The sequence below is a fragment of the Truncatella angustata genome, assembly GCF_020726525.1.
Source record: "Truncatella angustata strain MPI-SDFR-AT-0073 chromosome Unknown BKA67scaffold_7, whole genome shotgun sequence".
Classification (NCBI taxonomy): domain Eukaryota; kingdom Fungi; phylum Ascomycota; class Sordariomycetes; order Amphisphaeriales; family Sporocadaceae; genus Truncatella; species Truncatella angustata.
Genome location: NW_025763387.1, coordinates 2,549,988 through 2,575,138, shown reverse-complemented (window position 1 = coordinate 2,575,138; position 25,151 = coordinate 2,549,988). Strand labels below are relative to the sequence as shown.

The following is a 25,151-nucleotide window of genomic DNA, read 5'->3' as shown; positions in this document are numbered from 1 at the left end:
CCCCGGACGAAGGTCGCACGACCCACTTAGCTCCCTTGCAGTAATAGTACAGCCAACACTCACTACTTCAGTATAAGCGTGGAATCATAAGTATAACGCTCTTAGCGTGAAATGATAGTCTAAGTACTGTTAAGTAATATATAGAGGTCTAAGTTTATAAAAGAGAATTTCCGTGTATAAAAAGTAGGCATATACTGTGACATTCAAAAACAGTGGGCCTGTGGAATGGCTTCTCCATTCAATTCTTTCCGTACAGTGTGGGCGACAAATAGATCTATTCAGCGCTTTTTTACGAAAGGAAGAAGGGATTCTTCCTATCGTACGCGATCTACAGATAGGGGTTTGGCCTATACGGCTGCAAGCTGCCGACAGCCACGGTGTGGCTGTAGTGGCTTGCCGTCAGTACGCCGGTAACTAGCTAGACTATATGGTCGTGCGAGACCGCGGATAACCACATTCCAACAGGGCCCACCGTTAATAGAACGATGGTAATCTCAGGGTATATATTCGTTGCCACATATACCCACTGGCTAAGTCACGTAATCACCACTTCTTAAGTTCAGTGATCCGCGAGCTCGTCGCCTTAGTGTACGGAGTGCTCCCCGTACACTGTGGCCATCTATAGTCATCCATATTGCCATAAAAAGCCTTAAGCTAGCCATGAAAATATATACCACTAAGACATCCTTCCTCTTATAAAATGCTCGCCTTTAATAGAATATCCACCACTTATTTATTCTTTATTACTAGGCCCAAATTTAGAAAGCCCTCTATGCTTATCCTTATAAATATAATAACTTAAGGATCTTTGCGTTATATTTAAACCATGTTATTATAATAACAAATATATATAATAAGTAATAATGTTTTAGCTGTTCTATCCTAGTGCCCTTGAATTATGTATAAAAACATTGACTTCGATGTGGAGTGGATATTAATCACGGGTTTAATACACTTTACGAATCCTGTGCTACTCCTCGATATCGGCTAGAAAACGATCTCAAAAATTAGCGCAAGGACAAATAAAGGGACCTGAATTTAGGCCTTAAGGCATGATCGTTTTGGCATTATGAATTTGTAACGCTAGTCAATCTTTTAAGCTTAGAGTTGCGATGCGCTTAAGTCAGTTAATTTAAGATCCACTTGCTGTCTAGTGGCCGCTTTTGTATATTCTAGTTTTGACAGTTCTCTAACTAGGGACTCCAGAAACAGACTACGGAATTTCACCTAAGTAGATAGCATTGCTAGCTTAATCTCTAACCACTACTTTTTTATAATACATCTATTTTTTCTCCTTGTTTCATAATCAAAAGAACTATACTTCCTATCAACATACTAAATCATTTCGATTCTTTATAAGATCGTGATTATGTTAAGTCTATAAGTATCCAATGGGACAGCTGAGAAACCCCTGCGTCCACTAAGGTCGAAAACTAACATCGTCCATTGCACAAAATCCCGGGAGGTTTCTCAATCCTCACGAAGAACAGTCCTAGCAGCATGTCAACATTGCCGACGCAAAAAGGTTAAGGTAAGGATTAGCCCCGATAATCAAGTGATTGAACTTTACTTAAATTAAGTCCTCCAAAGTGCGATGGAGCCCGCCTAAGCTGTTCCAACTGTGTGAGATATCGGCACTCCTGCCTTTACTTCACTAACGACAACACCGAAACCCGTCAACAAGCCGCACAACGCAAGCATGCAGAACTTGAGCAACGTGTGATACATTCTAAGAGGCTTAATAAACTGATGGCTTCCCAGCCTTTTAGTGTGGCGCAGGCGATTCTGCATTGGATTAGGTCTGGCGCAGACATACAAACCATACTGCATCGTATCGAAGGCCCTAATCTACTACACAAAATCAATTGAGGTTGAAAATATATTCAGTCCGTGGATCATTTTCCAGAAGGTTCGATATCATGATTTTGTGTAAGACTACATGGTCGAATCCGCAAACATGGATTAGTACGTTAATTCAAAAATGACCAAAAGCTAATTTCCTGTTCCTTTAGTCGGATCTGGTGGGCTAGGCGGTCCCTCAATGATCGTGATCGTTCTCTCCAACACCTCGCACTGCAAATCCTTCTCCAAAACCAAGCCACATTGGGATCCGGACGAATATCATCGCTCTATTCCAGTATCGATCCATGCCAGGGCATTTCCGAGTTTCAGATTGACCTTTTGGAGTCATGAACGAAAACATCCCGGAACAGATTTTGTAATCACCACTACCGTCCCTTGATGGGTCACATCAAATATACCAGTCACTTCAATGGCAAGGGTACCAAGTCAGTCAGGCGAGCGAACAAGAGATGACGAATTGGACGGACAAATAACAGATAGGACGGATAATGGACAGGATTTGCAACAGCAACTTCAAGTGGGACATTGATCAAAGCCTCTAGATCAAGGTAATATACCTTACATGACGGCATCAGGAATACTAGTGGGAGCCCATTCTCGAAAGAGCGAGTCACCCGCGACTGGAGTGAGCCAATGCCAAGTAAGAACGCGCGAGAGAAGCAAGAACGCCCAGGAGAAGCAATAGCCCGAGTAGGACCCTTGTCTTGGGAACAGCGAAGACCAAATCCTCCATGGCTGTTGGAGCACGATGACTGCTCTATGTATGAGTCCCCGGCTGGCATAGTAGTGTAGCCTCGGATCGGTTCTGATGGCAATGCCCGATGGCGGGCTAGAGCCAGTCAAGTGTTTTCATCCATCGTTCCTGCTTTGCAGTTTCTAAAGAGGTTGGGCCGCGCAACCGCCACTGGCAGTTGCCTGTTGTGAGATAGAAGGGCGCTAGGGCCACTAGTCTATGGGACAGGGTGAGATGAGGGACCTACTATGGGACAATATATCAGGGTATCGCTCGTCCCACGATTTTCCCTTTCTTTCTTTGCTTTTCTTCTTCACGCCCGTGTCGTCCGCCTGTGACGAAGCTTAAAGCCTCCAGGTTGCATTGCCCTGAACCGATGTCCATACCGGCAGGAAGATTACCCTGAATCCGATGTCGACTCCGGCAGGAGACCAGTCGAGCTTGTACGCTCAAAGGCCGATGAGACCCTGTCATCCAGCTGGTCTGACTGACTTCCTCAGTTTCTCTCTGTCTTTTGTTCTTTCGGATCCCAGGAATGCGCGGCGACACGAATGGGCGATTGCGAGGCGTGGCTTGTTATGGTTTTGCGCATTTCCTGGCCCGAGTCGAAATCGTCCTTAATTTCTTGGAGACATGTTGTCTTCCGCTAGTGATGCGCGCAGGAACCTTTACCGGGGTCGCAGATGTCCACTCCTGTGTACCGGCCAGCGAAGACAGCCTCTGCAACCTGTCCATGGCGGTGGCTACGAACCTGTTTGTCCTGGCCGAGACTCTGTTTTGTAGTCTTGACAGGATGACAGAGCCAATGCAGAGACGCAGTAGATAGTCAAGTAGTGAATACAAGAGATGAGTCTTTCAGCACAGATTCCAATGCTGGGCTCTTAACACAGAGATGCCGCTACAGAACTTTCAGTACAGAGATTGTGCAAATCCCATCTGGGTCTCGTTTCCATACAGGCTTGTCTAATTTATCATGCTCATTCGTAAAATATTAGCGTCTACGACTTTGACAAAAACGATGTGTAATCTGCAACAGTATCGGTGAGTCCTACGCAGGAGCAACCATATCAGCATGCACGGTGTATGCGCCTCTGTCTGCTACTTCTGCCAACCTTGGTGTATTTCTCGATCGTGCCTGCGACTGAACGTGTCGCCTTACGCGCGGTATTATTACTGTACATACAGTATTGTACTGCAACGTTAGCACATTCGTACCCGGCCCACAGCTGGTGCACAGTTCCGGCAAACACCCCCAAGCAGCACATCGCTTCATTCCATGGAGCTACTCGGTCGACTCTCGAGGAGACTCCGTCCAGCGGCAGCGCAGTCCCTGCTAGAAAATATCTTGAGGCTATCGGCTAGCGAGCTGTGTCATTTATCCGTTTACATTCCTGCGCCTGGCTCGGGACCATCGGAAACCGGCGAGCTCAAAAACTATTATCAACCTACAAGCTAAGGCAGATGCGGCGTATCGTAGCAAGATGATGGCCGCGTCCGTAGTCATGGTGAGCAACAACGACGAGAAGATAATGATGCCGACAAGCACATGAACGAAGGAAAATACGGTCGCCACCCAGTGCCAGAAAATCAACCTAGGGGTCGGTCTGAGGGCGTCCAAGTCGAGTGGCTCCTCTCGCAGCGCATACAGGGCTACTTCGGAAGTGAGAGAAGACCAGACCAAGGACTTTGAACCATTCATAGCTCTTGCGGGTTCAGATGACGTCGATACCGCAGCTGGTGCCTTCTTGTTGGCGCGCAGAGCTAGAGCCGCCGGCAGGTGAATGAAGACAGGCAACGTGGTCCAAATCAGGGGCATGAAGGAGCTCTGGCAGACAAAGTTGAGTACCGTAGCCACGCCAAGCTGCCACGACGTATAAGTCACGTTGAATACGGCCAAAGCTACCATGACATACTGCGCCACGGAAATAGCAGTCGCTCTCCTGCGTATGGTATCATGTACAAGCGTCTTGTTCAGGAACACAGCCAGTGTGGTAGGTTCTGCAATAATATCGAGTGCGGAATCCTCCATATATGAGAGGATGCGCGAGGGATAGACGCCTACAGTTCCGAACGTGAGCAACAGGGACAAGATAGGCCGTCTGAGCGAGAGGAGTCCAATCTCGCTGACGGTGGGGCCGATAGAAGAAAGGAGGATAGGGCTTAATCCGAGAACTAGGCTGGAGCTAGACATGTAGGACTTTTCTGATTCGCTCATGTTGACTAGAATGCAATCCTGCTGCGCAAGACACAGGCGGTCCGGATCTACCACCGGATCGTTGTAGGCGCTCATGTAGTCGGCTAGAGTGGCGGCGCATATATCATTATTGACGTCATAGAGCGTAGATTCGCTCAAAACGGGCAAGAAACGTTGAAACTTTGCCGGCCCGCGGATGCCGATATATCTTCCGACGCAGAGCGGTGTCCAGTGGACCACGACTACGGCAAGATGATATTGCTTGATTGCCAGCATGGTTCAACGGGTGGTCAGCCGAAATAGATGACACTTTAATATAATAAAAAGAAGTTGCATTCATCACAGACGGGATCTAGAACAAAAGGCAAAAAGCTCATATATGGGGTTGGGTAGTTTATATAATCAAACGCCCCGGTTACTGCGTTTACTAGTGGCCGGCCCAGCTGTAATCGAAAAGCGTTAAGGTAAATGAGTTATTATGCATATAATATAACGAACATTAGGTTTTACGAGTATTTTTAATATACCTCTATTAATTCCTAAAATATGAGGCTGCGAAGGCATGCCACGCGATTATGCTGTTTCCAAATGGTCGGCTGTGCATTTCGGCAAAAGTTCTGCGCATAAACTATACCAGATTCGGCTTATGATAGATAAGACTTTTGAATATCTCCACATGGAATGTGACCTTGTGTCGACCGATGTGGCACCCTCTTACTCTATTTAGTTAGCAGTATCTGACTATTCTCCAATAGACCCTAGTGACTTAGCGATCGTTTTCAAAACCGTTAGCCGTTTCCAACCTCTTGCAAAGCTATTCGATAGTCCTAGGTACGTACAGTACGCAATACTGAGTAGAAAGATCTCGTGCCCCCACCTTTAGCAGCCAAAAATTAATGGCGTGTAACAGTGCAATTTGTTGTGATCTCTTTCAGCACTTCACTTCACTTGCCATAGGAAGTCGCTGACTCATAATTCCGCTGTTAAGAACTCATTTGTCGGCCAGTTAACAAGCGGCCCGGATATCTTGTCTCTTGGCGAAAATGGGGAGTCGCACCGAATCTCGTTGGGCTACGTCAGAACAATGGGAATCCCATCGCAACACAATCTCTTACCTTTACCGCGAAACCAGCCTGAGAAATATTGTTGAAATAATGGAAAATGAGTACCGATTTTTCGCAACGTAAGCAACCATATCGGCGACTCTCATTCTTCTGTTGACACAACTGCACTAGTCCGAGAATGTACAAGTTGCGTATTCAAGCTTGGGGTTTACGAAAGAATATCAGTCTCATCGAGGCAAAGGAAACACTTAAATCCCTGATGTATGATCAACAGTCTTCCGAAGGGGAACGGGTTGCCAAACTTTCGTGCATCCACTCCTACATTTGCCGCCTTCCTTCGGACAAAAGAGAGGAACTGATGGAACTTTATCGCCAAGTTGTCACAGATTCGCCGGGGGAACAGCCCGGGAAAGGACCCCCTACTGCCATTGCTATGAGCCTGGCCGCAGCTGATGACCTACAACGCGTAGAACAATGCATTCATCACCTTCGAACCTATGTACTCGGTTGCTTTGGCAAAGGCATATGGTCCAAAAACGCGACCCCTGAGCCACGCATCACAGTGCTTTTGACAGGGTGGTATCATGCCTCCGTTACAGCCCAAGGGGCTTTGCGCCGCGGGCGACCGGCACAGGCTTTCACTGTGCTTCAGCCCTTTTTTGAGCAGCAATTAGATGCACTCTCGAGCCATGATCCACGGATATTTGTGTGTACCATCGCCTTCGCAGTGGTAGTCTCCGCAACTGGCCCAGAAGTTGGGGCTGCGGCGCTCAATTTTGCTGCACAAATATCTAATACAATATATGGCCAACTGAGTCCATATTTTGTGACGATGAAATTGCTAGCAGGCATGAACTCCGTCGACCAACGGCTGTCGCTTCGAACTCTTCTTCATTCATACTATCAATTCATAGAAGATCAAGTTGAGCCTGACGATCCACTACGACAATATTTGCAACAGTATCATGATGCTGCTCGAATATTTATTTTACGAACCGATCTGGATGGGCAGAAACTCAACGATAACCATCGTATCTCTCAGGAGCTAGACAAGATCGCTGATACGATGTGCAATCCTTCTCAAAACAATCATTTCAAAGTGACAGTAGTTGATATGGTCAATCAAAAACCGGACACTCAGAGCTTTCTGTTACAGTCACGAGAAGTTATATATGGCAATCTCTACGATACAGTGAATCTAGAAAGCCACACTCAGTGGGACATAAGCCATGCATCCGTCCTTCGTGGCACTCTGGTCACACTGTCTTTGTTGACTGACCTCGAGCTATCACATGCGCAAAATGGCGACGTTGTTCAGGCTGATGGGATCCGCCGGAGATTGGAGCCCTTGCTAGACGTGTATTGCGGAATCCTCACCAAAAGATCAGTTGAAAAATAAGAAATACAATCAAGTGGGTTATGTCTTGTCGGTACTGCTACTGCGAAGGTGATAATTTTAAGCTTGATCCCAACCATGTCTTGTCTCATGCTATGCGCTAGCGTGATCCATTGTTTGAGAAGAATTGGTTGTGCTGTTGAATGGGTGCCTCGAAAACTTTCAGCCCGTATATGTATACTTACATACATACTGCCATCCAACGAATCTTTATGGAGGGGAAAGAGAGTGTAAAGTGCGCGTCTACGCTGGGTCGATCTCTATGCGTGGTTGCATACGTTGCATCTATGTGGAGATTTGGTACAGGGTATGCGCAGAACTTTTGCCGAGATGAATATGGAGACCCCCTGGGAAACTCCGCGCCAAAGCACCAGAATCATACAGTGCCTACTGGACATTGGAAGAGGCCTCTAGCCATCCGAGGTGCGGAAAGTGTCTTGTTTTATCTCATGACAACTCTTCCGTCAAATTATTGCTTTGCTGCATTTCTGCGGTCTTGGATTATGAATTGTCTGACTTCTAAGATCACTGCCGTAGTTACTCGCACATTTTGTCGAAGAGTTCCTGTCGCCCTTCAAGTGTTTGCCAGGCTTCACTACGTCATTTCAGCAAAGATTGAACTTCGGAATATGGCAAACGTAAATCAACCCAATTTTCCATCACGGTTTTGAGTTTCCATGTCCCAGGCCATTCAGCATCTTCGAGTATCCCGTTACTTTCATATCCATCGGAGTTATTAGCGAGCAACAAGTTAGTCAACACAGCCAAGAAAGTCTCCTAACTCAGTACCCCGCCAGTTTACCAGCTCCACATCTCGATTCTCGAACGAACTTGGGGAGCGACTGGGGAAGCTATACAGGGCAAAGTGCTACGCTGAATAACAGAGCTACACTCTATGCTACATTCTGAACCAGAACCACTGTCTTGTCCCTTGGTTATAAGCCTCGCCACGAACTCGCTGGTTCCCTCGTGGACTGATCACTAGGAAATGAATGGAAAGGATGAGTTTGGTGACCAAAATAGTATTAATTAGCGACAACGAGCCATTCTCGTTGTCTTCCGAATGCACTGCTGCAAAAACCAACGACTAACTGTGCAAAAGCATAAAAAAAAATTTACATGCCCAAGGAAACTGTCTGCAAGTCCCATCCCTTAGACCTTATAATGATCAGGCCGAGAACAACTCCACAAAGGTCGTATGACCCACTTAGCCCTCTTGCTGCAATAGTACAGCCAACACTCACTACTTCAATTGCCATTACATTCTCCAACAGCAATTCTGGTACTATATCTACAGAAATGTCCTACGAGAAACAATAATGCCATCATCGGTTCATCGCGCGTTGTGGATTTGAATGAAGAGCCACAATTCACGGCCTTATCTTATGTTTGGGGTGACTATTCCACACCAAAAGATAGGATCATCTGTAACGAGCACACGCTAGAGGTCACGAGAAACTGCTGGTCAGCGCTGAACCATATCAAAAGAACACTTGGAAACATCACCATATGGATCGACGCTATTTGCGTCAACCAGTACGACGATATAGAGAAAGATCAACAGATCCCTCTAATGGGCTGGATACATTTCTCCGTCGCCGTAGATGCTGTTTTTGTCTGGCTTGGTGAAGCCACCAAAGACACCGATGACGCGATGGACTATCTAGGACAGGGATGTCTTCCATTCAAACTCCTAATCACTAGAAGGGTAGGTGGTGACTCTACAGAAGATGAAATAGCCACAGGACGATCAATGGCTCTACGCCTCGGATTCCACAGGTATCGAAGACGTTGCACAGGACGGTTGAGTCCGCAATTTCAAGGTTTAAAAGATATCTTTGGGATGCGTGGATCACACAGTTGTGGACCTTGCGGGAAGCATTACTGTCAGACAAGATTTTCCTCATGTGCGGAACGAAGATCGTCCCCATTCGGGCCGTGATCTTTAGCTTATATTTCATGAACACGTTCTGGACACAGACGCGGCTCAGATTTCTAGAAGAAATTCAGCAATGGCAACGACTCGTTATGCTCTGGGAGGGCGATTTCGGTGGACTGGAGTTGCATGGATTACACACTCGCACTCTTATGCAAAAACTAAAGGTGCATAGGAGATTTCTAAAAGAGGGCCATATTTTGTACAGGTAATTTTCGCATCTATCTTTGGCCTCTGGGTCGGTGCTGGATTACATGGCTGGTCATTTTCAACAACGTCGAGCAAATCAAAACAACTACACCTCCCAGCTTGACTCCTATTCTATCGACAATTTCTCCCCTCCTGATATCTTACAATGTTATCCTGTTAGCAAAGGGGTTGCGCAAACCAAAGGGATCTGGTCGAATCTATCTATTCACCAAATCCGAATCTCTTATTTTCGAGATCAATGAGAGGAAATGCAAGTACGCCAAAGACAGATACTACGCGGCACTTGACCTCATTCAAGCCAGGCCTGATGCACCCAAATATACAAAGACAAGCAGGAGCGTTGCTTATCGAATTCTCTTCATCAAACTACTAAAACACACCCAAGATCTCAACATCCTGCTTTTCGCATCCCACGCGAAAGTCTGTGGGACACCATCCTGGGTAATCAATTGGAACTCGGCACGCTCTTCCTGGCTGTACACTATGTTCTATCATGGTCAAGGCGTGAGGCATAAGAATCCCGTGCATGCGCCCGGCCGTGGCGGAGTGGTGTGGAGGTACACAGGTGCTACCCCAGGTTCTCTGTTTCTCTGCCAAGTTCCGATCGAGCCCTTTGACATTCTTCGCGTCTAAGGAAAAGTGGTTGCGCAGATCGCCTGGTGCTCGGGAAGGGCGAAATCTGTGCCTGACCTTTCCACATATGATGAGCAGCTCTTCAGCATCCATTACTTTCTCGAGGTACTCCCTCACTTCAGGACCATCATGCCATTAGGACCAGACTATCGAGTCAGCGCTGACGTTCCTTGCGAAAATGAAGTTGGACCGACCGGACGCTACGTATAGCGTTGCTTGGATAAGGTGGCAGACCAAGGACAGCTTTTGAGTCAGTCCTTTTGCCAGAAGCAAGTACCAATCAGCGCATTGTTCGACCTGTTGTTGCTGGCTGGTGGAAAGGGAACGCATCTAATGCGCTGACGCGACCCATGCCCGTGACGGCAGAGACTATACCTCCTTAGGTCGAGACAAACATGGCGGCAAGTTATATGCGGCTCAAAATGATAAAGCCCGTGACACTGACGTTGTAACGTTTAATTTAAACCTACTTCTTTCAACCAATCAAATGCCAGATGTCTAAAAGCGTGGCTAGGTATTGATGAGGTAGTCTAATAAGCCTAGCTGAAACGGGTAAGAAAGCGCCCAGTCTATCTACGGTCTGCGTATATGTATTTAGGGTGGAGACAAAAAAGTACTGCGCATACTAATCCCTGCTTAGACAAGGCGAATCTGCCATAGCATGTGCAGTCCTTTTGCCGATGCATACTAGTATATACTAGTGCCGGCATGATCACCTCAGGGATGATGGTTATCACAGCCGCACCTTGGATTACAGCGTACAGCCTACAAACCGCGCGGCTCTACAGATGTCCAGCAGCTTGTGAACCGCAATCTGTGGGCACATTGAATGGTCTTGAGTTTGCTTTAAATTCAGGGAGCGGCTCAAGGACGGTTTGGTGGAATTCGCGAACACAAAAACACTGGATTTCTCAATACTATCTTCGGAACATCTTCTATCGGAGATATGCTTGACTGCTGTTACTGGTTTCAGAATGACACGACCAGATCATCATCATCATCATCATCATCATCATTATCAGATGAGAGCATCAAGCGACACTGAGTCTGATGATACAGTGGCCCGCGAGCACTACGAAGGTATGTCAGAATTCCAAGTCCGTAGGTTCACAAGGTTGTTCCATAAAGCTTACTCTCTCGCAGTCAGCGACACCAAGTGCGAGTTCCCTCGCCTGCCTCGAAAGGCCTCCTACAGACCGTTCAAACTAATAGCACTATACCTCCCCTGGATATTGATTGCATTATTCGGGGTCCTTCAACTGGCAATTTTTGGCATCATAATTGCCTCCGTGAATACCGATAATACCGGCTTTGAACCCGATTCTGCCACATTCGCACTTTACAAGAACAGCCGCTTCGCGCATTGCTCTTCGGTTGCCCCTAGCCCCACGAATTGCACTTCGATATTGAGAGGTCTTGAGAAGGATTACAAATATGAAGTGTGGGAACAGGCGGGGGTAACATACATTCCCAGACCGACAATATATGGGCTTGACGGTGATTCGTTTGAATGGTGCGAAATCATCAGTTGCTTTCAAGATTTCAAAGTAATTCCATCAAGACCGCTACCTTCAGCTATTCGATTTACGGACCTAACGGCCTGGAGCAACGCGACTATCTTCGCACTGCTTGCACTCTGGGGGTTCAACAAGCGAAACCGCGCTCTATATAATGAATCATCTGTCTGCAAGGGACGCAAGGAGCTAGGGATTATTGATTGGATAGACATTGCATATACCATCGCTGGGCCTTTCGCCTGGTGGTGGATATCGTTCTTCCAACTGGTAACAGATCCGGTCCAATCGACATCCCTTTCCATTCTAGCCTGTGTTGCTATCTGGAGTAAGGCCATGGATCTCAGATTTCACCCCTACTCCTGCGCGCTTCGTCAACAACCCACCATCAAACGCTGGGCACCCCGCGTGCTCTACACCTTGGCGTTGGTGCAGTGGGTTGCTACGATATACCCATTGCTACATCTCGGATGGGATGATGGTTCCCTTTACACAAGCTACGAATGCCTTCAAGACAGAATTACAGCAGCTCCTGGGATATCTTCCTGCTCAGCAGAGGAGCTCTGCTCCAAATCGTGGATGCTCAGCTCGCTTCCGTTCTACTTTAACTTGAGCACTGGAGGGCCAGCCCTATACATCCTGACCTTCGCGTCTGCAACCGCCGCCGCCTTGTCCCCGACCGTCATAACGCTCGTACAGACCATTAGAAAGAAGGCTTTCTCAAACGACGAATGGTCTTGGCGCGAAATCAAATTGCATTGGCATAGGTGGGACATTGGTCCTATCGCAGGGCCTGCATCAGCGGGAATACTCATGACTTTTGCTCAGGTATTTTACCTATATATCGTCATATCAACGCGAAGTGAACGTAACCGCCAAGCACCGGTTACATTCGATATTGAGTGTAATGCGGTACATGTAGGGTTAAGTTCGTGGAGGTATTACCTTGACGTGAACGTTGCCTCTCGGGCTCTGCGGATCGCGAAAGCGTGGTTTAATGCTTAGCTTGATGGTTGAGGGGAGCTCTTCATATACCACCGACATCACTTTCTGAGCATAGCTCTGGCAGTGACATGCTGACACGAGCCGCAGAGGGCTTGCCGCAATGGCAGCTCTGCGTGATTTTGCCGAGCAGTTGAATAGCACAAGAATGAATCGATGAAGCGTCGGTTCTTTCTACGGAGAAATCCTGAGCGTTAGTTGACCAGTAATATTTCGCGTTTACTGGACGCTCCTATAAAGTAGATCTTGCTTGGCTTGTTTTCCTCCTTCTCATTTCTTCATCGTAAGATTTCCTTTCATCTCAGGATTAGATGCTCGGTAATAGCAATATTTTATGTCGTGCTTTGGGCAGTGCGTATCATGAGATTTGTGCATACTGTCGCGGGTAGATATTACGAACTTAGAAGATGAGTGTTGAGTAAGGCGATGATCTTTCAAGTCCCCGGATAAGAATCATGGTCAAAGGGTTGAGGATTACGTTAAGCGCACAAGCTACCAAATCGGAAGGGCAGGAGAAGTCATCGACCTAGGCCGAACATGTAAGAGAAGGGAAAGTCATGACTGACGATCTTGATGATAATCCATCACGGGTGCGGTATTGCTAAGGGTAAAACTAGCATGTTCATTTTGATGTCGTATTAAATACATCGCATAGACGGACACAATTGCAGTCAATGCTCGTCTATCGATGTAAATATGAAGCGTCGGGCCATAAAAGTATCCGAGGTCGAACGACAAACGGCTCCCCATAGACCCTAATCAAGCTGCGCAGAGCATTCAATAGGATGTTGGCCCTTCTGATCTGTTTTTACAACCTTTCTTTATTCTTCCGGGAGAGGGAGAAAGATGGCGCTCGATTCGTTAATAGCGATGGCGTTGCCAGGAACTAGTCAGCCTCACGGTGAGGGGCCACGTGAAACGTCATCGTGTGGGACGACTACACGCGCTGATCTCATAGCAGAGATCACTGAAGACTATGGAGGGTAATGGTACGGCGACCCACATTGATAGTTACGCTCTTGGTATGACTTACTGTCGGTGGGATATCATTTGATCCAATAGCACATAAAAGGTTTGTGTCGAGTATGGCAGAAGCTCCCTTAGGGTTGCTCCAATCAATTTCAGATCTTGCATATTTCCCAGACACTTCTCGGTCTCGAGTGTGACACTACCATATATAGAGACCCCTTCACCCAGCCGCTTGTGGTCAACTGCATCCGATATCATCACCTCAGCCACCCTGGTCCCTTCACCAACTACGCCGACTGATTCACCACCAGCTACTAAGTTTAATACCTCCATCATGGCTGAAGGCTTATAAACACGCAACCACGAAGATATAAGCTATTCACGCAGGACCCATGCGCCCTCAGCATCCCGGCTCACCAATTTGAGCCTATGCCTCTGGCTTTAATCCTGACTAAAAGCTTGGGAACGAAAATGTCTATCCACCGTGGGAGAAGCCAGGATTTGTTTCTTGTGAGAAGTGTTGTATGCCTGTGCGGGAGCGAATGCTCAACGATCACTTATCATCGCACGGCTTCGAAAAATGCTTTTTTTTGCGGCACCCGACTTGAGCTTGAGTTTCGCGACGAACATTATGTCAATTTCAAGCATAAGTGCAAATGTAGAGGCATTAAAGACAGAAAAACTCATGTACGGCAGTCTAGTATTATATCCTGGGGGACCCGAATCTCAGAACTGGTCGCCATCCTCGGGCTCATGTCGCTACCTTGCCCTCCGGTTTCACACACTAGTTCTGCAACAACAGCAGCAAAAGACACATATCTGCACCTTCCTCCTGTCCTGTCAACCTAGTGCCTCGTCGTCTGGGCCGTACTACTGCCTGACTGTTGTTATTTATCGAGCGCGAATACAACAACTCGAAATGTCTCGCATCGTTAGTTTGTTTTCTGCTGCGAAACGTCGAAAGTTGGATGATAGTCCGGCACCTCGGAGATTGTCCCAGTTAGAACGTGCAAAGGAAGCCCTTGAGCTACAGTTTAGTCACGAAATCCTGCTCAAACACCAGGAACATCGCCTCATCAGCCAAGAGCTAGCAAAGTGTCAAGTCGCATTGAAGCACGAAAAAATTGACAGATTTCCTGGCCTGCATACCCCTCGCGATTAAACAGGCGTCTATGTATATGTTTCGCACGGGCATATCGACGACTAAATACTTGGGGTATTGCTCATCGTCAGAAAAGACTCAAGTCAGGCTTCTTAGTGAGCATTTCGAGGATCGTAGCCGGTACCGCGAGACTGCTAACCCGATTGCTACCACCTGGCTCGTTTCATTCGACCATATAGCACGAAATCACCCGTTGGCAACACACTATCTAAAGTTCATATCGTTCCTGGCCGAGAAGGATATCCCGATCTCCATCCTTCCTCGGGGGGATGACGAGCTGAAAGAGGATGAAGCGATCGGGGTTCTGACTAGATACGCTTTTATCGTTAAGTGAGACCGTAGATTCGTTCGACATCTATCAACTTGTACGGCTAGCAGCTTGCTCATGAGCGGGATACATGTATAAAAGATGTAGTTTACCGCCTTGCTGCTATATACCCATATCCGGAGCATGAGAACCGAGATGTGTAGATCGGATATATGCCGTATGTGGTAGCAGTGCTAGGTGTATATAGAGAGCCGGCGAAGGAAGTAGCCGACTTGAAACTTCTATTCAATGTTGCAGAGAGCTTTAGTATGACAGCGAGCTACGAGGTGGCGGAGTAGATGTATCGGTAGATACTGGACTTGCGGACGGAAGTGCTAGGCGTGAAGAATCCCGACACACTCGTAAAATTTGTTGAGTATGGTCGCTTATGCGTATATGCCGTGCGCCCTTTAAGATACTTCTCTGCTCGGTCTAGTCTGACCATGTTATGGATATGGCGTAGAAGCAAGGCCTGATAGACTTCAGCAGGAATCTCATGCTTATAGTCCTTTTATAATGGGAGGATCGTTATCGCCAATTTTTCTATAGCAATCTAAAGCTCCAAGATTGTCAATAACATCAGAGATCTGCCTTCTAGACGACCTCCGTAGTAACCCTAGGCGGATTCATGATACTGTTAAATCAGATTTGCCAGGTCATCGCAAGTGGATGGCTCCAAAATGGTTTTTATAGCCATATATCGAGGTGCTCAATTATCCAAGATTCAAATATAGCCAAGCGAATGGCCAGTACTCCTTACCGCCAGCGCTCAAAATCGCGTTGGGTGACTCTAGAGATGACATCGTTAGGAGTTAAGAAGTAGGCTTGAAACATAGGTGATCGGCCGATTTGGTACAAACCTTTATGGAGTCCAAAAATTCATTAAGTTCTAGCAAACGAAAATGAACATCATCTTCTAGTTTAAGGCACGAGAACAATGTAAAGTCAAATAGCGTGTCTAGCTACTAGCTAATTACACCTTAACGCTTGTTTATTAGATTTAATGTATTTATCATGTTATAATCGACTATCTTAACCTACTAGCTAAACCGAGCTTTTAGCTTTAACGTCGCGAAATCTTAGTAGATATAATATATAATATATCGCTCGCTATCGAACGCGTATAGGCTACTTTAAGTATACGCGATAAAAAGAGATAAAACGCTTATATAGTTCGCAACTAAGTTAGGCTTCGTCTCTAAACGAGCTTACTTAATTAATTGCCGGGAGTAAATAAGAGATTATATAAATATAATCCATTCCGCGAAACGTTATTAATATGTATGATGAATAATATCTAACATTATTATACCGACCCCGAATCCGAAGATTACTCGTTATCGAATACGGGGACTTTATTACGCACTAAGTACTAATATATATAATGAAGTAGTGAGTGTTGGCTGTCCTATTACTGCAAGGGGAGCTAAGTGGGTCGTACGACCTTCGTCGGGGTTGTTCACGGTCTGATCAATATAAGGTCTAAGGGATGGAACTTGTAAATAGTCTCCGAGGCCAGGCTTTTTACTCTTTGCACGGTCAAGTTGTTAGTTTTTGCAGGAGTGCATTCGGAAGACAACGAGAATGGCTCGTTGTCGCTAATTGATACTATTTTGGTCACTAAGTTCATTCTTTCCATTCATTTCTAAGTGATCAGTCCGCGAGTGAACCAGCGAGTTCGTCGCGAGGCTTATAACCAAGGGGACAAGACAGTGGTCCTGGTTTAATAATTATAACCTTATTTATAGCTCTCGCATGTAATATTATTCGTCTTTAATCGTTATAAAATAATAAGTCCGGAACTAACTTCCTTTAAACGTTCAATATGTCGTTACGTTATCCTTCGATTAATTTCGAATCTATTACTCCGGAGTTTTAGCTCGGCGTATCGATTAATCGGGCCGCAAATGATAAAGATCCTTATTAAAACTAATCTTATTAAATTAAATAATAGCGGTTAAATTCGATGTTCCCGTTATATTTCGTAATTAAAGAGAAGTATAAATACGAACTACTTTAAACTCGCGTTAAACTTACTGTAACGACCTAGCCAAGGTGCTAGGCTAGAGCTCGAGCAGAGTACGAAGTACGCTTGTGCGTAGTCGGTGTAAAATCCCCGCTTCATAACTAGCGATACAGACATTCCTTTTCTTCTCCTCAAGAATAAGTCTTTGTGTTGAATGGCTTCTCCGTTCAATTCTTTCCGTACGGTGTGGGCGACAAATAGATCTATTTAGCGCTGTCGTACAAAGGAGAAGAAGGGATTCTTCCCCTCGTACATGGTCTACAGATAGGGTTTGGGGTTCACCCGTACGGGCTGCTGGCTGCCGACAGCCACATTGTGGCTGTAGTGGCTTACTGCCAGCACGCCGGTGACTTCCTATACTACGGAGTCGACCGTCGTACGAGACCGCGAATAATATATTCAAACACTTTGAATATAATCGTTACGCGAAGGAGCTTATCACCTGGTGATCTTATCGTAGTTGTTACACTTACGCCATGACTTACATCAAAATTAAAATAATTATAACCTTTGAAATAATAAACTATGACAGTTTCTACAGTTGATATAGAGCACTGTTGTAGTGAAGGTCTGGTATAATGCACTGAAAGGAAGAGCCTGAATTTACTGCAGCATTGGATGGTGAATACGGTGCTCGCATGAGTGTGGGATCGCAAGTATAATGCTCTAAGCGTGAAATGATATTATAGGTACTGTCAAGTACTATCTAGAAGTCTAAGTCCACAAAAGAGAATCTCGGTGTACAGAAAATGGGCATACACCCACTGGCTAAGTCACGTGATCACTACTTCCTAAGTTCGGTGATCCGCGAGCTCGTCGCCTTAGTGCACGGAGTGCTCCCCGTACACTGTAGCCATCTTTAGCCATCCTTAGCCATCCATATTGCCACAAATATGGACGACTCGGTATCCGACAAGAGATGGGAAAGCATAATGTCAATGCTGAGGATCGCGTGCTTCTAGCAAACATCAACGTACCTTCGTCGGCGTTCATATACGGCTCACAAGGCTCGGGCAAACATTATACACTGTCTTGCTTGTTAGAGTCGTCGCTACTACAATAGAATGTGGTTGGCAAGCTCCTTTTTCCTTTGACTAGCATGACTATACATCACGACAACTTCACCAGCCACAGCGCAACTCAATTATGTGAGGCAGCATACCTATGCTCCTTAGGGATACCCGTCACAATTATGGTGTCACCATCGAATATATGGCCATGGAGCATCTCTATAGGAACCTTCCTTGACTAAGTCCTTCATCATCACGACCACGAGTAGTGTCACTCTACTTCGATGAGAACCAACTCAACATTTCTCGGATTCTCAAGCTTATGGCAATCAAACCTGGTGGGACAAACGCCGTCACCAGTTACAGCAAGAACGACGAAGCCAGCAGCAGCCGAAAATATTTGGGCATTTGAGCCCGGGACATTGATAATTGTCGACCTCAGCGATACTTTCCTTAGTGAAAGTTGAGTCAGCTTCAAGTGCAAGTAAGTGCAGTAGCCGCCATTCGTTCGCCCGCCCAGAAATCGTTCCAGATGCTTTTGGATCCCAGGGCTCTAAGGAGGAGAGCCGCTAATGTGGGGGTAGTTCAGTTGGATTGATCCTAGTGCTGGACAGTTTATATGTTGTTGTGCAACAAAAAGCCCCGCATTTACCACAGTATGGCCCTAGCCATCGGATTCTTTTCGAAACGCTTCATATGTGCATCATCATTTTAAGACCATGCATTCGCGCTCATGATTCACTCGTCCTCTTGTCTTGAAGGACTCGACCAAATCAAAGCAGTACGGCTTTGAGTTTCAAACTATTCAGTTCGAATGACCAAAGTCTTTCAGCAACGTATCATGGCCGCTACGCAGGTATCATGCATTCTGTGCGGTGCACCGATTGAGAATGTTTCACCTCAAACCATAGGCTGGATGAGTGAATTTCGTGCTTGTAAGTACGCACCCGCGGAATTGCAGATTGAGCGAATCTTAACCAAGATTTGCAGTATATTGCACCTTTGAAGAACCAGACGTGGCACACTTGTCTATGCTGGGGTTGAAGCAGCATACTGGAGACATTATTCCTCTTGATCCTCAGATGAGGCTGGGTATGCCTGAGTTGAGCGACGAGGATACTTGCGTGGCTATTCAACTGATGGATAGTGCTCTTAGAGAGCTACCACACAATTCACATGTGATATCTCACCGAGTCTGGGGCTTTCCTTTGCATGGACGCTGTTGGCGCGTTCTCACAGTTGCATACTCTGGATCGATCGATGACAGATTTATCCAAGCTTTGTTTGAGCTTTGCAGGTGTTGTTCCATTCAACTTGGTACATTGGACTGGGGACATGACTACGGCGGCCTTGCTGGGTATAACGATGAACCAGGGAGGTTTCGTCCCGGCAACACAAGGCTCACAAACCATAATTATTATAGAGTCGATCCATTTCGGCAACCGGAACTGACTAAGATTTTTTCGAATGTGCACGCTACAGAGGCATTAGTGGAACAAAAATACGACCAGCGGAAACGCAATCTTGCAGCCTCGAATACGAACGAGCTCAGCCAGCAAGACTATTTTAGGATGCTCCCAACAGAACTGCTTGACCAGATACTTGTCATTCTCTGTTCAAGTGATGTTAGAAATCTTCGACAAGCATCTCGTTCCGTCTCTGAGGCGACTCTCTCAAATGAATTCTGGCACTCCAGGTTCCTTCCCGGCGGAGAATTCGCTCATGTGTTCGAAGCAGCCTGTGAGTTGCCAGGTGCTAAGTGTTGGAAACACTTGTTCGACCGAGTAAGAGCGATACAAGGGCAGCCGGCCCTCGTGAATAGAAAGCGCATCTGGAAGCTAGCATGTGGTCTCTGTGATCTGATCGATATGCGCCTAGCTTCTTCCGTCTGTTATGGGTCTCCTAATGAATATAACACCGGGTTCCGTATGGGAATCGACTCGAGCAGCCACGGCATAGTGCTATAACATCTACGACCCCTGTTGCCCCTGTCCCCCTCAAGTCTCACGACTCTTATTTGAGCGAGCTATAGTGGTTCCTTCACAAATCGTCAGTATCAGGACATTCTCGATTGTCCTGCATGGGAAAACCTACATCTCCGGCATGCAACTTATACAAGACGATGATAAGGACCCGATATCTTTATGCCTCAGTAGATGAGAGTGGTGTTCGTGGATTGTGCTGCCTATCAGAGTCCGGCAGAATGTCAGAATGGATTGGAGACTACTAGGGACTGCCGATTTGGCAGATGGTTTTGCCTAGTAGTGTGAAAACTATAATTGGCACCTTTGATGTAATTATCTTTGACCCTTCATTCCCAATAGCCACCTTCTTTTAGTGCGCGATTATTCTCTTACACATCTAGGCGCTGAAACTCATCTCTTTATCTGCTCAGAGATGCTATAGAGGCTACCTCGAGAAGTCACTGAACAATACTGGCGTGGCACAAGTGCAGGACCCAAAAGAACCACATCATGTGACGATCAGTGAAATCGAGCCCTGTATGAGAGTTCGTTTTGTTTCCGGTATTCGTGGGTCACACCACAAGAAGTCCCTAAGCTTACACTACTCAGATGATGTCTAGCTGTGACGCTTCGCTTCGTCCCTATTACTTGGAATGCAAGCATCATGCGATGTCCTCCTCCTCCTTCTTCTTTTTCCCGGCTTTCGCGAAATCTTTCTTTGTCTTGATGGTTTATGAGCATACCAGTGCCGTAAGCGGCAACCTCGCAACGAATGCGGAAGTACGGAACGAAGAATATGGCTAATTGAGAACAAAGAACATCACTTCTTGAAAACAAAGGCAACAAGTAGATGATGCATACTGAAAGCTCATTTATCAAGTGTTTATCTCATGACTCTTTTTCTTTATCGACATCGCTACTTTGATACACAGGGACGCCGCCTCTATCCACTGGCACAAGTTGGTTTATCCATCATTATAATTCAACTTTGTCTCCCATTTGAATTCCCAGTGACAACAATGGCTTGCCCTGACTGCGGCAGGGCTAAACACAAGGCCACAGTCAAATTTTGTGCGGGGCCAAAGGATACACGGTTGCATACGATGCCCAGGTTTGTAGGGACTGCGATGGCCGTGGAACAAAGTCCCATAACAAGGACAAGGACTGCTCGCATTGCAAGGGCTATGGGAAGGAGCTGACGAAGTGCGACTACCACAAAGGGAAGCGCGATTGGACTTGTCACGATGAATATCATAATCGATGAAAGAATTTCCCGTGCTGTCTTAGCATCGAGCGGTAGCATCCTGGACGACAAAAGAGAATATACTTAGGAAGAAAGAGCAGTTTGGTGGTACGACATGCTGATTTGCTGGTCAGTGATTCTCTTTAAATCACTCGGTTGGGTTGGGTTTCATTTTGGTTTTCAGTCTTGACGTTGGTTTTGGCCTAGCATGTTGCCCTATTCATCGTGAAGGCCATAGGATTTGGTCCAGACTTGAGTCCGATGGCTTTCAACTGGTTACTAGTCAATCGAAGTGTCTTGGCATAGTTGCGATTTGGATCTCCTACACTCTCTGGTGGCGTCTCTGGAAGTGTTTCCAGCCCATTTAAGGTACTGGCATCGTAGGCTGGTCGATGATGGGCAGTGACCATTGGTGTCCGGATATCACTCTCGGCTGCGCTGTGGTTACCAGTGTCCGAGGCAGCATCATTGATGCCAACGAGAGCGGCTCGTTGATTGGCAGCTTCCTTTGCTTCCTCGCTGCGGTAGATCAAGAGGTTCCATTCTCATCAGCGCCGATGAAGGCACCAATATCGTAGTTACCTTCCCACTCTTCCGACAAAAGATTTCTTGCAGACTTCAGCTCGTAAAGCATCATCTTCACTACTCTTGTATCCGGCCATGTCCAGTATCAAATCGCCAGTATCTGTGACTTGCGATGGTATATTCGCGACCGAGAGCCTGTTTGACAAAGCCACTGCAGGCTCGATAGCTTCTCTCGTAGGCAATGGCGGAGGGCAGTGAGACCTTTTGGTATAATCATCGGAATGTCCATCGACAAGGGAAACTATTGGGGTCGAAGATCGTGTCTGCCGCTCTCCTTCCGTGTCATGGCTGATATGTGTTCGTGCAGAGGATGGAAGAAGTCCGTCGGTATGGCATCATACGCGTTCGAGACCTGCCCAGTCGCCTGAGACGGGCCGCTCTGTTGGAAACTTTGGAGACGCAGAAAGCGGGGTAAAAGGTGCCTGCTATGCGTTAGAGCGATTTCCAAAACCGTAGCCAAAACGCTTACTCAAGTTACTGGGCCGTCTGGAAGCCACGTGTCTTGGGTTGTATCCCAATCCCAGGACGGCTCATACTCACAGATCTTGCCTTCCCAGTCAGTGCTTATGTCTATATCCAGAAAATCCCGCTCCAACAGAGGGACAGGAAGCTGGAGAGACCAGAGGCGATGTCTGCATAGCCTCGGGGATATTGTCGCTGGTCTCGAAGACAAAGAAAGCTTCTCCTCCCTCTGCCAGCTTCATTGCATAGTCCTGCTTGACATCGTTGACCCTAAACTCCACCTTCTTCTCGTATGGCCGCAACAGAGAGAACATTCCAAACCGCACATGGAACGGAGAACATGCCAGGGAGCCATCCTCGTGCTCGATGACGATAACATCGATAGCGCCACTCAATATAGAAGGGTTGATGCTATTCCATGTCTTGGAGACAGGCCCCGAGATCCCTCGTATGTAATTCATTGTACCAGTATTCGCATGTCGTATAGGTAAATCAGCGACTGAGGAGGATTTTGAAGTTCGTAGGGAATAGCAGTAGGATTTAATTTGCGCAAGGGCGCCGACTCGTCATTCGTTTGCTGGGGAACACAGCATCGCTAGGGAAGGACTAGGAGCAGGCTTAGAATCGGGATTTAAGCTTCGCAGAATAGTGGACTTACTGATGCATCGAACATGGTACAGAGAGCCAGAATCCAGAAAATGTAGACAACGTTGGAGAGTGGTTGGGAATGGGCGAGTCGTGTTGGGGTCACTGTGGGCCAGTGCGGGCCTAACTCGTCTAACTCGTCTTACTCGCCTCCCTGGGCGCTAGTCGTATCTGGCGGGCTCCGTAGCACCATCCATACCTATATATGGCTTATCAATCACCCAAAAAATATAGAGGACATTTCTCAAACACCGGTTTTCTTTTCCCCGCGATTATGGCGTTTTTAAGTTGGTCGTACGTTGAAGGTGTATCAGCATGGGGGGAAATGACTTCGGCAACCAGGTAACATTGACATCCATTAATTAGCTGAAACTGAACAGAACACCACTAATGGCCTATATTTCAACAGGTTTTGTGAAATAGTATGACTTTGCGCCCATCCAATTATTCTATTTAAGGTTCTGATGAAATGCAGAATAATTATTTCACAACCTATATCGCAGGTTTCGTGAACACGCTTACCAATCTCGCATACGGTATTTAACCCTATAATACCATTCCGTTGTCATGCTAAAACAGTCATATACTGGTGACAATGAACGACATTAATAGTGGAAATAGTGTATCTTGGAGTTTGTGGAATGAGCAACAGCAAACAGCACCCCATAACCAATAGCACCAGCATCCGCCTTTGCTACATGTCATTACTCGTCGTTGGAGCATGTTCAACTATATTTCACTCCAACGTCAAGTATTTCGCTCAGATACGTAAGTATTACATTCTTTGTTTACTCCCAAATTAAGTCTATCAAATGTCTTCTCCAAAAACGGAGCCGTGGTCGATATTATTCACCGCACACTCATTCATTCTCGTAACATCATTAAGACAAAGAAAGCCAACGAGACTAACTCGCATATTCCGACGAACAGTAGATCAAGGATCAATCCTACTCCCTACATCCACTATCCTCTATGCATCATTTAGCTTCACACTCGCTCCCCTCCCGCGTCTCCTTCTCGCTTCCGGTCTTTCGCTCGGTTCCGCGATCTTGGTCTCCTATCACGCTATCTACCATTCCCAAAAGATCTTTGGAAACGTATTCCTTGCTTTGGTTTTCATCATTGTTGCACGATGCATGGTTTTGCTTTCTAGAGTTACGGATGACAAGGTGAAGAGAGAGATGAGAAGTCTGGTCTTGTTTGGAGGTGGTAAGTTTTGTTGAAGTTAAGTGAACTGGTGGGACGAAAACTGACTAAAGATGCAGTACTATTCGTGGTGGGCAGTGTTGCCTTTAATGTCGACCGGAACTATTGCGCTCAGTTGAGAGCAATGCGGGAGGTTGTAGGTATCCCATTAGGATTTATGTTGGAGATGCATGGCTGGTGGCACATTGGTAGCGGACTCGGGGTATATTACTTCATCGTATTGATCGAGTATTTACGTATCTACATCGGTACTAGCGGCGCAGAAATCACATTGAAATGGAAAAGCGCACTACTTCTTCCCAGATTGGAAGTACAGGATACGAAGACTAAATAGTTTGAGAGAGTAACGTCTCGTGCGGTTGTATGATAGCGCTGCTACAGGCGGGGAGTTATCAAAAACTTGGCATCGAGACTTAGCTTTAGTTGACGTTAGAAAAGTGGGACATCAAGGTGCAACCACATTTTTCCACTTGTCTCGAGTATATTTGGACTCTTTTGGTCCAGCTGCCTTTGCTTGACATCCGCAATCATTAACCATCGTCCATCGCAACGACGAACCCGATTCATAAATTTTTTTTTTGCGCTTGGGCCGATGTTTGAACTCGGGACTTTGCTACACCCTCCCCAATGAACAGTACCTTTTGGACGCCCGACGATAATATAATTATTAAATAACTCTATAACAAACATAATTTAGTTTTCTTTAAATATAAGTTCGATAAAACGCCCAGGGTACCCTAAAGATGGTCTTGGTGTCGTAGAATTGCTCCCATCACTAGCGTCTCAATGGCTTACCGGGCAGACATTGCAAGTTAATGGAGGGACGCACGTGGCAACATCCTAGTGCATCTATCATATGAAGGAGGTAGTTCCTGACGTGCTCGAATGTGGCTTATCCATTATCAAGTAAATACATTAATACATATCATCCATCTGATGAGATAGTTCTCCCTCCTTGTTTCTCGCTTTTCACGAGTTGCACGATCCGTAGTTCTCCAAATCCGGTCACTAAGATAATCCACGGTTC

General features: G+C 46.4%; 8 protein-coding genes across 8 annotated transcripts; 5 read left to right on the top strand and 3 right to left on the bottom strand.

Annotated features, from left to right (window-relative positions):
• Positions 1-3,704: 3,704 nt before the first annotated feature.
• BKA67DRAFT_576688 (uncharacterized protein) lies at positions 3,705-4,859 on the bottom strand. Its single transcript, XM_046103587.1, has one exon. The coding sequence runs from the start codon at positions 4,809-4,811 to the stop codon at positions 3,972-3,974; it is 840 nt and encodes a 279-aa protein (XP_045955576.1). The 5' UTR covers positions 4,812-4,859; the 3' UTR covers positions 3,705-3,971.
• On the bottom strand, positions 4,860-5,285 carry BKA67DRAFT_576687 (uncharacterized protein). Its single transcript, XM_046103586.1, has one exon. The coding sequence runs from the start codon at positions 5,128-5,130 to the stop codon at positions 4,927-4,929; it is 204 nt and encodes a 67-aa protein (XP_045955575.1). The 5' UTR covers positions 5,131-5,285; the 3' UTR covers positions 4,860-4,926.
• Positions 5,286-5,690: 405 nt separating this feature from the next.
• On the top strand, positions 5,691-7,400 carry BKA67DRAFT_576686 (uncharacterized protein). The gene is made up of 2 exons (XM_046103585.1): positions 5,691-5,973; positions 6,026-7,400. The coding sequence occupies exons 1-2, from the start codon at positions 5,834-5,836 to the stop codon at positions 7,251-7,253; spliced, it is 1,368 nt and encodes a 455-aa protein (XP_045955574.1). The 5' UTR covers positions 5,691-5,833; the 3' UTR covers positions 7,254-7,400.
• A 1,014-nt stretch (positions 7,401-8,414) lies between these two features.
• BKA67DRAFT_539063 (heterokaryon incompatibility protein-domain-containing protein) lies at positions 8,415-10,029 on the top strand (the record flags this gene model as incomplete). Its single annotated transcript, XM_046100575.1, has 4 exons — positions 8,415-8,477; positions 8,548-8,958; positions 9,030-9,394; positions 9,495-10,029. The coding sequence occupies 4 exons, from the start codon at positions 8,415-8,417 to the stop codon at positions 10,027-10,029; spliced, it is 1,374 nt and encodes a 457-aa protein (XP_045955573.1).
• A 974-nt stretch (positions 10,030-11,003) lies between these two features.
• BKA67DRAFT_539062 (uncharacterized protein) lies at positions 11,004-12,548 on the top strand (the record flags this gene model as incomplete). Its single annotated transcript, XM_046100574.1, has 2 exons — positions 11,004-11,109; positions 11,173-12,548. 2 exons carry the CDS (start codon positions 11,004-11,006, stop codon positions 12,546-12,548), a joined length of 1,482 nt encoding a protein of 493 aa, XP_045955572.1.
• Positions 12,549-18,860: 6,312 nt separating this feature from the next.
• On the top strand, positions 18,861-19,986 carry BKA67DRAFT_539061 (uncharacterized protein; the record flags this gene model as incomplete). The annotated part of the gene is made up of 2 exons (XM_046100573.1): positions 18,861-18,954; positions 19,010-19,986. The coding sequence occupies 2 exons, from the start codon at positions 18,861-18,863 to the stop codon at positions 19,984-19,986; spliced, it is 1,071 nt and encodes a 356-aa protein (XP_045955571.1).
• A 1,443-nt stretch (positions 19,987-21,429) lies between these two features.
• On the bottom strand, positions 21,430-22,734 carry BKA67DRAFT_539060 (lipin, N-terminal conserved region-domain-containing protein; the record flags this gene model as incomplete). Its single annotated transcript, XM_046100572.1, has 4 exons — positions 21,430-21,745; positions 21,809-22,052; positions 22,352-22,355; positions 22,432-22,734. 4 exons carry the CDS (start codon positions 22,732-22,734, stop codon positions 21,430-21,432), a joined length of 867 nt encoding a protein of 288 aa, XP_045955570.1.
• Positions 22,735-22,944: 210 nt separating this feature from the next.
• BKA67DRAFT_380094 (ceramidase) lies at positions 22,945-24,501 on the top strand. The gene is made up of 6 exons (XM_046096543.1): positions 22,945-23,260; positions 23,328-23,340; positions 23,394-23,454; positions 23,540-23,686; positions 23,849-24,127; positions 24,184-24,501. Exons 1-6 carry the CDS (start codon positions 23,124-23,126, stop codon positions 24,456-24,458), a joined length of 912 nt encoding a protein of 303 aa, XP_045955569.1. The 5' UTR covers positions 22,945-23,123; the 3' UTR covers positions 24,459-24,501.
• Positions 24,502-25,151: the final 650 nt, after the last annotated feature.

Excerpts from the sequence above, each read along its gene's own strand:
- BKA67DRAFT_576687 (XM_046103586.1), bottom strand. The coding sequence starts at position 5,130 with ATGAATGCAACTTCTTTTTATTATATTAAAGTGTCATCTATTTCGGCT.
- BKA67DRAFT_576686 (XM_046103585.1), top strand. The coding sequence starts at position 5,834 with ATGGGGAGTCGCACCGAATCTCGTTGGGCTACGTCAGAACAATGGGAA. Across the intron at positions 5,974-6,025 it reads GAGTACCGATTTTTCGCAAC|TCCGAGAATGTACAAGTTGC; the intron begins GTAAGCAACCAT and ends CAACTGCACTAG.
- BKA67DRAFT_380094 (XM_046096543.1), top strand. The coding sequence starts at position 23,124 with ATGGCTTATCAATCACCCAAAAAATATAGAGGACATTTCTCAAACACC. Across the intron at positions 23,455-23,539 it reads GCTTACCAATCTCGCATACG|TGTATCTTGGAGTTTGTGGA; the intron begins GTATTTAACCCT and ends TAGTGGAAATAG. Across the intron at positions 23,687-23,848 it reads CAAGTATTTCGCTCAGATAC|TAGATCAAGGATCAATCCTA; the intron begins GTAAGTATTACA and ends TCCGACGAACAG.
- BKA67DRAFT_576688 (XM_046103587.1), bottom strand. The coding sequence starts at position 4,811 with ATGAGCGAATCAGAAAAGTCCTACATGTCTAGCTCCAGCCTAGTTCTC.